Here is a 14,709-nt window from a genome sequence, read left to right as displayed (position 1 = left end):
CATATCAACAGTGAAACATGGTGGTGGTAGTGTGATGTCTGGGGCTGCTTTGCACCTTCAGGACCTGGACGACATGATTGACGATGAAGATCCTAAAGGAGAATGTCCTGTCATTAGTTTGTGACCTGAAGCTCAGGCACACTTGGGTCAATGATCCGAAACATACCACCAAGTCCACCTTTAAATGGCACAAAAAAAAAAAAAAACATGAAGCCTTTGGAGTGGCCCAGTTAAAGTCTGAATCCGACTGAGATCCTTAAACAGGCCGTTCATGCTAAAAAAAAAATAAAATAAAAAATGTGATGGAATTAAAACTATTTAAAAAAGAATAGAAGGCTAAAAATGCTTGATTGCAGGTGTTCCTGACAAGGGTGGCACATCAGTTATTAGGTTTACGGAGAAATTACATTTCCAGGTGGGTTTGGACAGCTTTTCCCTTATTAAATTTGTATGTACTCAGGTTATCTTTGTGTAATATTAGTAATAATTAGTTTGATGATTTGAATCATTTAGGTGTGAAAAATATGCCAAAAAAAAATAAAAAATAAAAATTATCATGGATGGAGCAAATACTTTTTCACAGCACTGTATGTAATGCTGTGAAAAGGGAAGGGCTATGTTAAAACATGGCTCTTATTTTGACGTACCAGAACAGGAAGTGACGTCAAAGGCCTCACGCTCCGGAAAATCCCGCCGTCGATTTTTCTTAATGCACACTTTAAGATAGCGCGTAGATACTTTTCTGCTTTGCAAAACATTCCAGCTCGATAAACATCTAGTATAATTATTGGGTGTTTGCAACAGACCTGAAATAATTTTGAAAAATGTAATTACATTTTTTAAAATGAGGAATTTGTGAAGCTTTCTTCGCCCAAGCAGATGCACTATAAAATCGCGTTCCCTTCAGAAGCGGCGCCTGTCAGCGTGTTTACTCGCGCTCCGGAGTTTAGGATATAAATACCGACTCGGACTTCAGTGCGCGTGCTGCAAGAGGTATGTACAGTATGTCATCGCTGGTGCAGTATTGAGGTAAAGCGAGTGTGTGTTCGCTGCAGAGGGAAAAAGAGCAACGAATAATAATAATAATAATAATGAAAAAAACCTTCATCACTACTTAACAAAACATTTTTTTAATCAGAATAAGTTTTTTTACTCTATGCATTACTTCTGTAAGGTAATAAAGCTCATATGTAACAGCTGTGAACTGAAAGTCACCCTTAATCCACTGATGTTTTTAATACTAACAATTTTATAAAACTCAATAAGATATTTTAATAAGATCTCTTCATATAGTGCATGCACACAAAGTCCATGTAGGGCACATTAGTCATATATTGTACTTTTGATACCAAATACACTGTGTGGCCAAAAGTATGTGAATATGTGAACGGAATTGAGAGAGGATCAGTCTGACAGCTAAAACGTGGTTAAGATTGGGTCTGCGACATGGCGATGATCCAAAGCACACCAGTAAATATAAATCAGGATGAGTGAAAAATGAAACAAACATTTAGAATGGCCTAGTCAAAGTTCAGACCTCAAACCAGTGGAAATGCTGTGGCAGGATCTTAAGAGAGCTATGCATATACAAATCCCCCCCCCCCCAAAAAAAAAAAATAAAATAAATCAATAAATAACTAAATAAATAAACTATAGCAATATTGTAAAGTAGAATGGGTCTAAACGATGTGCGAGACAAATACAGTCATACAAGTAAGGAATACTTTAAGTTATGAGTATCTACAAGGTATTGAATCAGGTGGTTTCTTAAGTATTGAGCACTTTTTTTTCTTCATGTCTTTATTTTTGTTAAATAAATTATGGTATGTATATACCAAGACCCACTATAATCACTTAATAACTCATCATCTATTCCACTTTATTCTGTATAAAAGTGAGAGATCTCAGGGGGCCTGGAATCTATCCCAGAAGACTTAGGGCTCGAGGCGAACTCCATGCACACAGACCCTGAGGTGGGAATCGAACCTGGACCCTGGTGGTGCAAGGCGACTGTGCTAATCACTATGCCCCACTATGATCAGATGATTTTTATGATGATAAACAATTAATAAACATACTGTGATACTATGTGAAAAAGTAAATTCTTTATTCAAGATCTTTGGTTATGTGAGGCGTTGGGTTGTAGGCATTGCTGCTAAAGATGGCACAACCAGTTATTAAACTTAGAGAACGATAACTTTTCCACAGAGAACGGACTTATGTTGCATAAGTTTTCCTTTGATGAATGAAAGAATTATTTGAAAACTGTGCTTTGTGTTTCCTTCCGTTCTTCTTGACTTGTATTAATTTTTTTTAATGAGGATCTGAAACCATAGTGCGATAAATATGCAAAGATAGAGGAAGGAAAAAAAATAGATGAGGGCAAATACTTTTTCCTGACTGATCTGAATTTGATGGTAAGGGCGAAAAGGGCACCGATGTAAATGCACTGTATGCCGAATATTGTGCGGGTAAAAGAAATGAGATCTTTTGTCACGAGCCGAGGATAGATTTGAGGCCAAATGTGTTTTGAAATAATGCTTTGTCTGCTCATTTATACCATTTGAAATGGTTTAAATATCTTTTTCTTTTGCACAAAAGAATGAGCTTTCAGCGTTTTGATGAAGTAGAGAAGTATCTTCGATTTGGGACATACAGCAAACATGATAAAACTTCAAAAGGTGTAATAAGAAGAAGCAGTAAAAAATTTCGATATGGAGGTAAGTAACCATGTTTCAGAGTGCGTAACACGTCTTTCTTTTTTTAAATTGCAACATGAAAAAATCTTTACTGCATTTGTTTTAGATGGTGCACTTTGGTACATAGACGGCAAGCGCCAGCGTAAGGTGCTCCGCAACGAAGACCAAGTGAGAGCAGTGCTGGTGGAGCATCACAACAACCGCAAGCACGCCGGACGCTCTCGGTGCCTGAAGGCCGTCTCAGATCTGTATTATTGGCGCTCAATAACCAAAGACATCGGTGACTGGATAGACAATTGTAAGGATTGCTCGCATCCGTCCAATCCGGTCACGTGCTCACAGTGCATCGTCCCAGGGTGCGAGAGCTCTGGACTGGCTGATAATAAAGAATGCATCACCTTTCACAAGTATGCACAGCAGAAATATAAGAATTTGGGTGTCGATTAAAAGCACTTTTGCTTTAAAATTTGAATTTGCCAACAGGTTCCCTTTCAGTGATGCAGACAGGCTAAGCCGCTGGATTAAGTTCTGTCAGAGAGACCGCTGGTCTCTGCACAGCAGGTCAGCTATCTGCTCCAGACACTTCGCCGAGGATTGCTTCGACCGAAGCAGAGATGTTGTCTGCCTTAAACCTGATGCCGTGCCCACCATTGAAACATTCGTGTTTCCACAGGAGGTATTTGACATGCTCATTTAATGAGTGATATAACATAATAACTTTATTTTAATGTAAGATGAAAATTCATCCACAATGATTAAGTGATATTGTTTGTTTTTTTGCTTTAATATTAAAAAAGTGCAACAATGAATCCTGGGATGCCCTCGGCATGGAATCCAGGGATGATGAGAATCACTCTGTGGATGAAGAAGGGGTCCATGTGGAGCATCCTTATTCCAAAAATTCCTCCATGCAGACCAGCGCGAAGACGAACGAAGTGAAGAGTCAAGTCAGTCTTCTGAGCTCCAAGTCCGAACCTTATTTCAGGAGATATGACGCGTTGGAGAAGTACCTGCGCACGGGAGTGTATAGCAGTACACCGTACTGCACTAGGTACATGGTCAGAAGGTGTGCCAAACGCTTTTGTCTTCAAGGTAAGCTCTCTCTTTAAGATGTCTTGTTTCGTCTTGTTTGCTTAGTTTAAAGCAATGTGACTAAATAATCCGTGTAAAACATGAAAAATACGTACTGCCATTGCATGCATAGCACTACAATAAAAGGGGAAGTGTTATAGTAGCTAATGTTCTGCAAAGGCTGAGTTGCATTCAGAGATGATTTACTAGTACGCTTAGTCACATTTAGGAGGTGTTCCTTCACCGTTAGTCATCTTTATTTTTATTTTTTTTCCAGCTCTTCCTGAGCCTTGCCTTTTATGGAGTTTTTTGGTCGTCACTATTTGAGAATTAGCTGTTCTGTAGTTATTAACAAACAAACTGACATTTATTACCATATGCATGTAGACACAAAGAAATTGAGTTCCTGAAACATTTATGAATCTGGCAATTATTTACAAGCTGGGGCAGGGATAGCTTAGTGGTTAAGGTGTTGGACAGCTGATTGCCAGGTCCCAGGTTCAAATCCCAGCACGCCTAAGTTGCTGCTCAGATGTAAAATGTAAGTCGATCTGGATAAGGGCATCTGTCAAATGCTGTAAATGTTGATAATTTGACTAACATTTATGTTTACACACTCATTTAATTCAAAATATTGGTATATTTATTAGTGGTCAGCTTTCAACATAGTTGTTCAAAAATAACAGATTCTTCTATCTGTTTTTTTATTTTAAGATGGGATCCTGTACTATCGCCATGGCTCCAAACGCAGAAAAGTTCTCCGGAACAGAGAGGAGGTCGTCGAGGTGCTTAAGGATCACCATGACAAACGAGGACACTTCGGTATGAGCAGATGTCTGAGCTCCATATCTGAGCTTTATTACTGGGGCACTATGACCAGGGACATAGAGGAGTGGATCGGTAACTGCCAGTTCTGCATGAAGATGGATGAATCAACCCAAAAATATCGGTGTTCCGTTTATAGCTGCAATAACTACAATGGACCTTTGGAGAGGACACTGGGTCTGACGTTTCATCGGTGAGCAGCAGTTTTAGCTTTACAATTTGAATATTATATTTTAGCTTGGAAAATGTCATTCCATTAGATTATGGGTATCACAACTGCAACATGAACTTTATTCAAGCCATCGAAGTTTTGATGATGTTTTACCTTCTTCCGGGGTCACTGGCAGGTCCTGACTCTGAAGATTCACACTATACTACTGGTGGCTGTTTAATCAAATAATAATCATTTAGAAAAAAGCATACATGTCTTGCATTATTATCCACCCAAATATGTTGTAACACAAACATTTTTAGAACTGAATTAAACATAATTGGGATTATACAGCCAAGACCATACATTTTGGAAGAAAGATAAGGCATTTGGTCTATTACATTAAATTTGAAATGAAACATGGAAGAATTGAGCGCAGTCAGGACGTTCAAGGGGTTTGACAAAAAGCGTGGCATTAACCATTCAGGAACTACTGATAAAAGGCCTGGTTCTGGGTGTTATATTTGCCTTTGGTAGCTGTTCACTCACTCAAACTCTCGACATAAGGTCCAAAAAGGTGTCTGTGCAAGTGAGAGTGGCCGCTATAAGGATAAAAATAAATAGATAAACCCATCGGAGAGAGGGCAAAAACATTGGGACTGGTCACGAAAGGCAACTAAAGTGAAGAAGAACCATTTTACAACATAGAGCCTCTGCAGGAGGTCGTGTGTCAATGTCTGTAATTAAGAGACGGCTTCATGAAGTAAATACAGACGCTTCAAAACAAGGTGCAAACCAGTTAGATAAAAAAGGCCAGATTAAACCGTGCCTGGTTATTTGGACTAATAAACCAAAACTACCTTCTACCAGAATGAAGAGAATGGGAAGAGAAAAGTAAATACCGCATCATCTGTCAAACATAGTGGAGGCAGTGGAATGGCATAAATGTGTATGGCTGTCAGTGGAACTGGGTCACTCATGTTTATTGACGATCTGACTGATGGTAAAAGTAGCAGGATGAATTTTGAAGGGGATACGGCTATTCTCTCTGCTCAGATTCAACCAAATGCTGCAAAACTGATAGGAAGCAAGCAAACCTGCACTCTATCTACCACTGCAAACCTTAAAGCGTAATTAAAACCTTAACTAGGAGTTAAAAACCATGCATGACTCCTCTGAGACTTTAGCTGAAAGTTTTATGAAACTGGGCCGGACGTCAGAGCAGTGCTGTGGGAGCTATTTGTTCTTTTTACTAAGTACTTTCTCCTTAAGAAACTCTTACATCATGTTTATGTCATGCACGGTACTCTGCATTTAAACCAGGGCTGGCTCTGTATATCTCCAGGTTTCCATTTGATGATCCTGAGCGTCTTAACCAGTGGATCAGAAGCCTGCGCAGGATGAATTGGCGCCCCCGGCCCCGGTCTGTCGTGTGTTCCACTCACTTCACAGAGGACTGCTTTGAGCATTCAGGAGGCTCTGTTCATCTCAAGCCTCACGCAGTCCCCACCCTACTCCTCTGCACCTCACAGGTGATTTACACTACTCTGTATGCTTCATGTGTTTTACCACTTATCTTTCTCGAACGAGACTTAAACTGTATGATGAAAGAAGTCTTGGAGATAAATGATGACTGCTCAGACTTCACAACACTTCAAAAGATTAGATGATATACACACTGATGCTGAATGCTTTTTTGAAATCGATTTGCTTAATTTAAGTGGCAGTCTGGAGTATGAAAGCACGGAAGCCTTTGCTTAAGCCTTTGCATGTTTGAGGCCATCGACCAGGGCCTGTCTGCCATGTTTCAGCATTTCGGCTTGTGATTTTGTCCAGTCTGGGTATTCAGCCATTCTTCATAGGCTTGATTGCTGCTGTTATCTCCTCTGTTTTAATGAGGCCAATATCTTGTCAGCTTTGGCTGATTCAACGTCTCTTTGAAAAGCTCAAACTATCGTCTTTCTTGTTCTTTGAGTTCCTGTTTTTTGTCCCTAATGGGCATGTCTTGGCTACTTGTCAATCCAATCAGTTTGAGCATGCTTCGATAAAGCATCTAGGTGTTGTTTCACTTTGTGGCTTCTTGGGCTTCATCTCTCTTGCATTTGATCCATTTGCTCTTTTCGTGTCAGCAACATAATTTCACCTGTTGGTCAACATCATGCGATCTTTCTTAGGCATTGCTCCTTGAGTCTGTCAAGGCATGGTCTCGTAGTTGTCACCTTCGTCTGTTACACAAGGCGCTTTGTGTATGTTTTTGAGTTGGAAGAAAGTATTGCTAACGCACAGATTATTAGCCACACCTAAGACGTGTCACTGGTCATTGATGTAATTGGTTTGAGTTGCTCATATGTACCTACAACTTCTGTGAAACGGGTCAAATTCACATCGAGTTGGGCGTTGTAGTCCCCAAACATCAGGCCAAGCTTGTGACGGGTTCGACAGCAATCATCAGGATACCCTGTGGAATATTGCTTGTGCCTGTGGCTTACCAGTCTGATTCATTGAGCTTAGGCTGCCGTGTCTGAGCTGACGGGTCGACAAGGATGTGCCCTATTGCCGTTTCCTCTCCTATTTGTGTTAGACTTTATACGTTGGGCCCTGGATGAGCAAGGCTGTGGCCTGCTGTGGGGAGAAAAACACTGACTAACTGATCTCGCTTTTGTGAAAAACATGGCCCTACATGGAAAAACCAAAAACTCAAGCACAGCCCTCGAGCACAAAGGGTTGAAGATTGGCTTAAGGATCAACACCATTAAGATCAAGATCATGCTGGTCGGATACATTTGCACAAATATGCCATTACACCTGTCTATGTTGGACAACAACGTATTGACGTTGACCGATTTACATATCTTGGGCGAATACTGATACCATACGGCAGCACAGCCCAAGATGTAACCAGGTAGGGCTTGGCAATGGTATGAAGACTCCTGCTGATTTTGACATCCAACTTGTTCACCCTAGCAACAAAAATTCAGTTCTTCATGTCAGCACTGCAGTTTCTGCAGTAAGTGAACTGCTTTTATATGTCACACATGATTTAGACTTGATTCCAAAATTGGTCAGAGCCACCTAATTTCTATCAAATTAATGTTATGTCCAGCTGTGATCAAATCAAACCATGTTAATCTCTATTATACCATACTGTTTTTTGAGTTGATTGTGCAGAATTTTTTATTTTTTTTTACAGGATAAGGAAGACACTTCTCAAGGTATGGCTGACGGGAGCGGTTCTTCAGAGGCAGCGGATGGCTCAAGTACCCAGCATGCTTTTTTCTCAAAATATGATGCAGTAGAGAAATATTTGAAAGGTAAAGGCTATCCACCCGGCCTCACCTCTGTGGAGAAAAACACCTTCAGGAGACTCTGCTCAAGATTTGCTATCCATGGTGAGGAATTTGTGATCTTAAAAGATACTTACTTGATATTTAGGCAGCTAAGTGACCTTTGACAGCACGGTGGCTTAGCGGTTAGCTCTGTTGTCTTTAGAGTCCGAATTCGATTCCCGTCTGTGCATTGGAGTTTGCATGTCCACCCCCCACCCATCCCCAAACCCCCCTGTGCTTGGTGGGTTTCCTCTGGATGCTCCAGTTCCTGCCCACACTCCAAGGACATGCAGATTAGGCTAACTGGCGTTAAGTGTGTGAATGCGCATGTGAATGTTAACTGGAGGTCCTACGGTTGTAAAATGGAAATAAACACAATGGTAATCACCATTGGCCTCCACGGTCCCTAGGGGGACTACAGAGGGATGGATAATGACATTTGGAGAAAAAAAAAGATATTGAGCTTATATAATGATATAAATAAAATGATTCCTGTATGTAAAGTAAGGGATTCATTAAATGCTTGACTGATCATTATTACTTCTATAACATTAATAGAATTGGATTGGATGGCATTATGTTTCATGAATGAATGATCATGTCATTCTGATTAAAATGAATGGAACCTCAGGTTCTAATACAAACTGCTTGAAATTGATATTCTATTGTACTGCTTTTACATTTCAGTACATTTACTGCAATCCTCATAGATCACTTCTGTCTATTTCAGATGGCTTCCTTTTCTACTTGTCTGGCAGAGGCACACAGAAGCATGGGAGGCGCAGAGTGGTGAGGAGTAGAGAAGAGGTACACTCAACCCTCACCATTTATCACAACGACACGAACCACCTGGAGCTGGAGAAGTGTTTGAAGCTCATTTCTCAACACTTCTTCTGGGGCTCGATGAGGGCAGACGTGGCTCTGTGGATTCAGCGCTGCCCCCAGTGTTCGAGCTCTGCGGAAGATCATAGTGGGGAGTCCTGTGTCAGTCCTGAGCCTTTAGAGAACATGCTGGATCAGGACAGGTAGCCTTCAGTATATATTTCTGTACTATCTTAAGTGTGTCCAAATGGTCCACAAATATTAAGTGCCTTGCTGAAAACTTGCTGATCGTGGCTTATTATTAGGTTTAACATACTGCAGTAGAAACACTAGAACATGCATTGACTCTATTAACCATGTTTTCATGTCCTGTTGGTGATTATAAGCTTCAAATTGTTTCAGGTCTTCATTGATTTTGTAATAAGCAATTTACTTTTTTGGGAAAGTTCTGAATTGACTTCACATTATAAACTTACATAAGCTCACAGTATTATGACACTGGGGTCTACCCTTACATTAATTAAGGTTGTGTGTCTAATGGCTACACAATATACATTATAGCTTTATATATAGCTTGTAGATATTCTATCTCTTTATCAATTAGGCAATGTTATTTTATTTCTGTACATGCAGTATATTGTTTTGTCCTTACTTTGGAATTACCACTATGCCACATGCCACCTTAATAATAATAATTAAATACTACTAATAATAGTAACAATGTCTTAGCAATTGACTTACATTTATTCAAGTTTTTGAGTAAGTGTAAGTCAATTAATTAATTAATAACATTATTATTATTATTATTATTATTATTAAGGTGGCATAGTGGTTAGCTTCACACCTTCAGGGTTGAGGGTACGATTCCCCCCTCGAGTCTGTGTGTATGGAGTTTGCATGTTCTCTTTGCGCCCAAAGTCCAAAAACATGCACATTAGGCTAATTGGCATTCCCAACTTGCCCATAGTGTGTGTGTGTGTGTGTGTGTGTGTGTGTGTGTGTGGGTGTGGGTGTGTGTGTGTGTGTGTGTGTGTGTGTGTGTGTGTGTGTGTGTGTGTGTGTGTGCCCTGTGATGGATTGGGACCCCATCCAAGGTGTACCCTGCCTTGTGTCCAAAGAATCCTGGGGATAGCCTCCGAACTCCCCTAACCGAAAGAAGCATATAGACGATGAAAGAATTATTATTATAACAGTGTTTCATGAGGACATGATGCTGCTTTATTATTTTTTTTGTCCTCCCTCTAAGATTTTTACTTTTCTCTAGTCCAGCACAGATAAATGGGGTTGTGCCGGCTGAAAATGACCTTCACCTGTCAGTCACGGAGTTGGCGATCCCGCAGTGTTTGATCATCACTACGCCTGAGATCCTCACTCCAACTCAACCTCACAGCACTGTCGCTGCCCGCGAGGGAAGAGTTCTCGGACTGCCTGACTCAGTAGCAAGGTACGATATTGTGCTAGAAATATCTCATTTACTGCAGTATGTCTAACATGCTTTCTTATCAACGTAGAAAAACAGAAATCATTTGATCCATTACTATGCGTAACAGTTATTATTTGTAAGCATTATTATTGTAGAATTATATACCACAGTTCAGTTGAATTTAAGATTCAAATAAGTTTTGATTTCCATTTTCTAACTCGGAGAATAGTTATGGCAGTAAGGCAAATAATACAAAGGTTAAGCTGTCCTTTAAATATTCCGACATAAGAAAATCTTCAGCACCGAGGTGTTTTTGCTATACAGTTACTAATTTTGTCTAGTTCATGTAAGTCCAAGAGCTCAATCAAAAAGATTTTTGTTAACACTTCAGCTAAAATACCTCAAATAACTAATTTATCTCTTTATTTCTTTCCTCTTTCAAATGCACCACTCACTTATTGCACTGCTGTCAGTTTTAATTGCTATAACTCAGCTGCACATCTCAGGTTGCACAATTCTGTCCACTGAATATTCATCCTCATTGCCTATATTTGCACATATTTATGTTTATTATTATGCTCTGTTTTATCGTTGATGCATGGGTCTTTTCCCACATGTGTACTTGGGTTGTTTTTTAAACTGTATGTGATGCAATCTTTGTTTTTGGAGCATGATTTCTCACTTAATTAAAAAAGAGAGATTTGTTTCATGTGAAACCAACTACATGTCAATTGCCCAGTGTTTTGGAATGGAATTTCCACCAAGCACATACTAGTGTATTTCTTTAAAGAGCAAGCCACCCACCTTTTTAGGTGACGTGCAGAGTGATTTATTAGATAGAGTGTATTCATATAAAGATGAATAAAAATGTTTCATCAGTTCTGGGAGCACAGAACATAACATTCATCTTCTGAATAGCTGTGTTTCTGCTTAGTCTACAGTTTTACAGACTGAGTTCTAGGCCAAACGATTCTACCACTAATCTGCTGTGCTATACTTTTTTTTCCGGGTAGTGCCATTGGTTCTTGTCAGCTGCTAGAGGCTTCAGCAGTGGAGCAGAGAAACAGCGGCTTGAGTGCCAGGACTGTGGTTCAGCAGTGCGCGCATGCCTTACTGCAGGTCAAGCCCCAGACCGCCGACGCAGACTCTGAATGGGTCGAGGTAGTTTTTTTTTTATTTGTTTGTTTCGTCAAGTGTTACGTCCTAAACTTGTATAAACCCCTATTAAAGTGGTTCATGATGTCATGTGGTGATGTCATCTTCTTTACAGGTTCGTGATGGGATTGTCATCTATGTGTGCTTTTATAAAGGTGCTACTGACAAAATCCTCCCCAAAATGGGTGAGTATCGAGAATTTCATGACAGGATCACTTCAGGATGCTTTCTTTGAAAACTCTTTAATTTGAATCTTTTAGTGAAGATTGTGTGTAAAGGTTTGCATAAGTCAAACTGGAGAAAAATCTTTAAACTACATCCTTTTCCTTATAAGCGTGACTTTAATATTCTGTTAGCTGAGGCATTGGTGTACAGTTACACGGAGACCTCTGGTCATTTGGCGGAATTTCATTTTTTAACAGAATGACTAGTTTTATTTGTTTGTTAATTTATGGGTTTAAGTACAAGTCTCTGTTACTATTTTTTATATTATTGATACATCTTTACTATACAAGTAAGATAAATGTTCTCAACAGTGCTCTTATTCCAACCTGGTTTGCTCAAATCAAGATATAAATTAGTTGGTCATCTTATTGTATGTGTAAATTTAAACACACTCATTAGCTTGAGGAGGTAATATATATATTTTTTTAAATCCTGAAAATTCAAAGATTCCCTCTGAAGTAACTTTGAAGTTCATGAAAATGATACTGTGAATAATTTATGAATAAAGCTATTCGTATTTATGCTTTAAAGTTATTGACCTTCTAGAAAGCATATAAATGTTAAAAAGATTTAAAAAGTTATTTAGATTTCTTACCTTAATATTAATAAATATGAAATTATTTAAATATATTATTAATATCTTAGGACATATTCTGTGTGTTATCGCAAGTTCCAATTCCAGTTATTAAATTTTTTAAATAAATAATATATATATATATATATATATATATATATATACATATATACACACTGTGTATGTATATATGTGTGTATGTGTATGTATATATATATACATACACACACATACTGTATACACACACATTTCATTATTTATACAATACAATATTATAATTTTTTTTTCAAGTCTTAAAATGTGACAAGATCATACGATGACTTTTTCCACAGTGTTTTAAATTAAGAGCACAATTAGAAGTTTATAAAATACTGTGTATCAGCATTTTATTCTGGCTACTTTGCCTGAGGCCATAAGCTGATGTCCAAAATATATTTTAAAACCTGTTCTGTAATATGTTGTCTACAGTAAACACCTTGCTCAACGCAGCGTTCTTTCCCATGAGTACGGGCAGACACGTGTCTGTCATGGAGCGTCCAGGGAGTGTGATGATCATTCCCCAGGACACCATGACCGGTGTAGTTAAAGGCAGCAGAGTGCAGCACCACAATGTCATTGAAAGCTGGAAAGGACTTTACCTCTACGAACAGTTCGTCACTCAGTGTGAGAAAGTGGTGGCTGCATCAACAAAGTGCACCAAGGCTGGCGTGGTCGTCAGGCACGGAGTTTATGGAAACATGCAAACTTTATATCTCAACAGCAACGCACCCCTTACTCACGTTCTAGAGTTTTAATCAGGGGGTCACTTTTCAAGTTCCTGTTCAAGTTCTCTGTTTAAACCTTTCTTTTACCATGTTCATAAAGAGTTTTGATAAGACTTAGAGTTTTATTTATTTTCTACTGATTATTTACAAATGTTTAACAGAGAGTACAGTATATTTTGGGATGTTTACAAAACCTTGGAAAATAAATCTTTGTTGAATTTTGCTTTCTATTTCTGTTGCAGATTTGTACTTATTTATTTAAGGATCTGGCAGACAGAAAGTAAGGATAGAAATACAGGCGTTAGATTCAGTAACGTGTTACACCAAAAAACACCAAACATAAAGTATCTTATTATTATTAATATACACTCACCTAAAGGATTATTAGGAACACCATACTAAGACGGTGTTTGACCCCCTTTTGCCTTCAGAACTGCCTTAATTCTACGTGGCATTGATTCAACAAGGTGCTGAAAGCATTCTTTAGAAATGTTGGCCCATATTGATAGGATAGCATCTTGCAGTTGATGGAGATTAGTGGGATGCACATCCAGGGCACGAAGCTTCCGTTCCACCTCATCGAAAAGATGCTCTATTGGGTTGAGATCTGGTGACTGTGGGGGCCATTTTAGTACAGTGAACTTATTGTCATGTTCAAGAAACCAATTTGAAATGATTCGAGCTTTGTGACATGGTGCATTATCCTGCTGGAAGTAGCCATCAGAGGATGGGTACATGGTGGTCATAAAGGGATGGACATGGTCAGAAACAATGCTCAGGTACAGTAGCCTGTGGCATTTAAACAATGCCCAGTTGGCACTAAGGGGCCTAAAGTGTGCCAAGAAAACATCCCCCTCACCATTACACCACCACCACCAGCCTGCACAGTGGTAACAAGGCATGATGGATCCATGTTCTCATTCTGTTTACGCCAAATTCTGACTCTACTATTTGAATGTCTCAACAGAAATCGAGACTCATCAGACCAGGCAACATTTTCCAGTCTTCAACTGTCCAATTTTGGTGAGCTCGTGCAAATTGTTGCCTCTTTTTCCTATTTGTAGTGGAGATGAGTGGTACCCGGTGGGGTCTTCTACTGTTGCAGCCCATCCACCTCAAGGTTGTGCGTGTTGTGGCTTCACAAATGCTTTGCTGCATACCTCGGTTGTAATGAGTGGTTATTTCAGTCAAAGTTGCTCTTCTATCAGCTTAAATCAGTCGGCCCATTCTTCTCTGACCTCTAACATCAACAAGGCATTTTCGCATACTGGATGTTTTTCCCTTTTCATACTATTCTTTGTAAACCCTAGAAATGGCTGTGCGTGAAAATCCCAGTAACTGAGCAGATTGTGAAATACTCATAACGGCCCGTCTGGCACCAACAACCATGCCCTGCTCAAAATTGCTTAAATCACCTTTCTTTGCCGCTCTGACATTCAGTTTGGAGTTCAAGAGATTGACCAGGACCACACACCTAAATGCATTGAAGCAACTGCCATGTGATTGGTTGATTGGATAATTGCATTCATGAGAAATTCAACAGGTGTTTCTAATAATCCTTTAGGTGAGTGTAGTTGCAAGCAAGAGTGAGGGAGAGGTGTGTGTGTGTGTGTGTGTGTGTGAGAGAGACTGTAAGAGAGAGGGAGAAAGGTGTGTGTGAGTGTAAGAGAGAGA

The 14,709-nt window shown here is 39.4% G+C and overlaps 1 protein-coding gene across 1 annotated transcript; it reads left to right on the top strand.

The window, feature by feature from the left end:
- The first annotated feature begins 688 nt into the window (after positions 1-688).
- On the top strand, positions 689-13,254 carry LOC128535347 (uncharacterized). The gene is made up of 13 exons (XM_053509217.1): positions 689-993; positions 2,602-2,720; positions 2,806-3,106; positions 3,183-3,375; positions 3,497-3,791; positions 4,485-4,788; positions 6,092-6,278; positions 7,937-8,135; positions 8,803-9,097; positions 10,159-10,338; positions 11,331-11,478; positions 11,588-11,657; positions 12,740-13,254. The coding sequence occupies exons 2-13, from the start codon at positions 2,603-2,605 to the stop codon at positions 13,063-13,065; spliced, it is 2,616 nt and encodes an 871-aa protein (XP_053365192.1). The 5' UTR covers positions 689-993; position 2,602; the 3' UTR covers positions 13,066-13,254.
- The last annotated feature ends 1,455 nt before the right edge of the window (positions 13,255-14,709 follow it).

This window comes from Clarias gariepinus, chromosome 13 (genome assembly GCF_024256425.1).
Source record: "Clarias gariepinus isolate MV-2021 ecotype Netherlands chromosome 13, CGAR_prim_01v2, whole genome shotgun sequence".
Lineage (NCBI taxonomy): Eukaryota > Metazoa > Chordata > Actinopteri > Siluriformes > Clariidae > Clarias > Clarias gariepinus.
Note: the sequence above shows the minus strand (reverse complement) of the source record. Positions and strands in the feature narration are given on the sequence as shown.

What these genes read in the sequence shown, in the direction of transcription:
- LOC128535347 (XM_053509217.1), top strand. Translation starts at nt 2,603, where the DNA reads ATGAGCTTTCAGCGTTTTGATGAAGTAGAGAAGTATCTTCGATTTGGG. An exon ending in GAATGCATCACCTTTCACAA is followed by an intron (nt 3,107 to 3,182) that starts GTATGCACAGCA and finishes ATTTGCCAACAG; the next exon opens with GTTCCCTTTCAGTGATGCAG. An exon ending in CTGCCTGACTCAGTAGCAAG is followed by an intron (nt 10,339 to 11,330) that starts GTACGATATTGT and finishes TTTTCCGGGTAG; the next exon opens with TGCCATTGGTTCTTGTCAGC.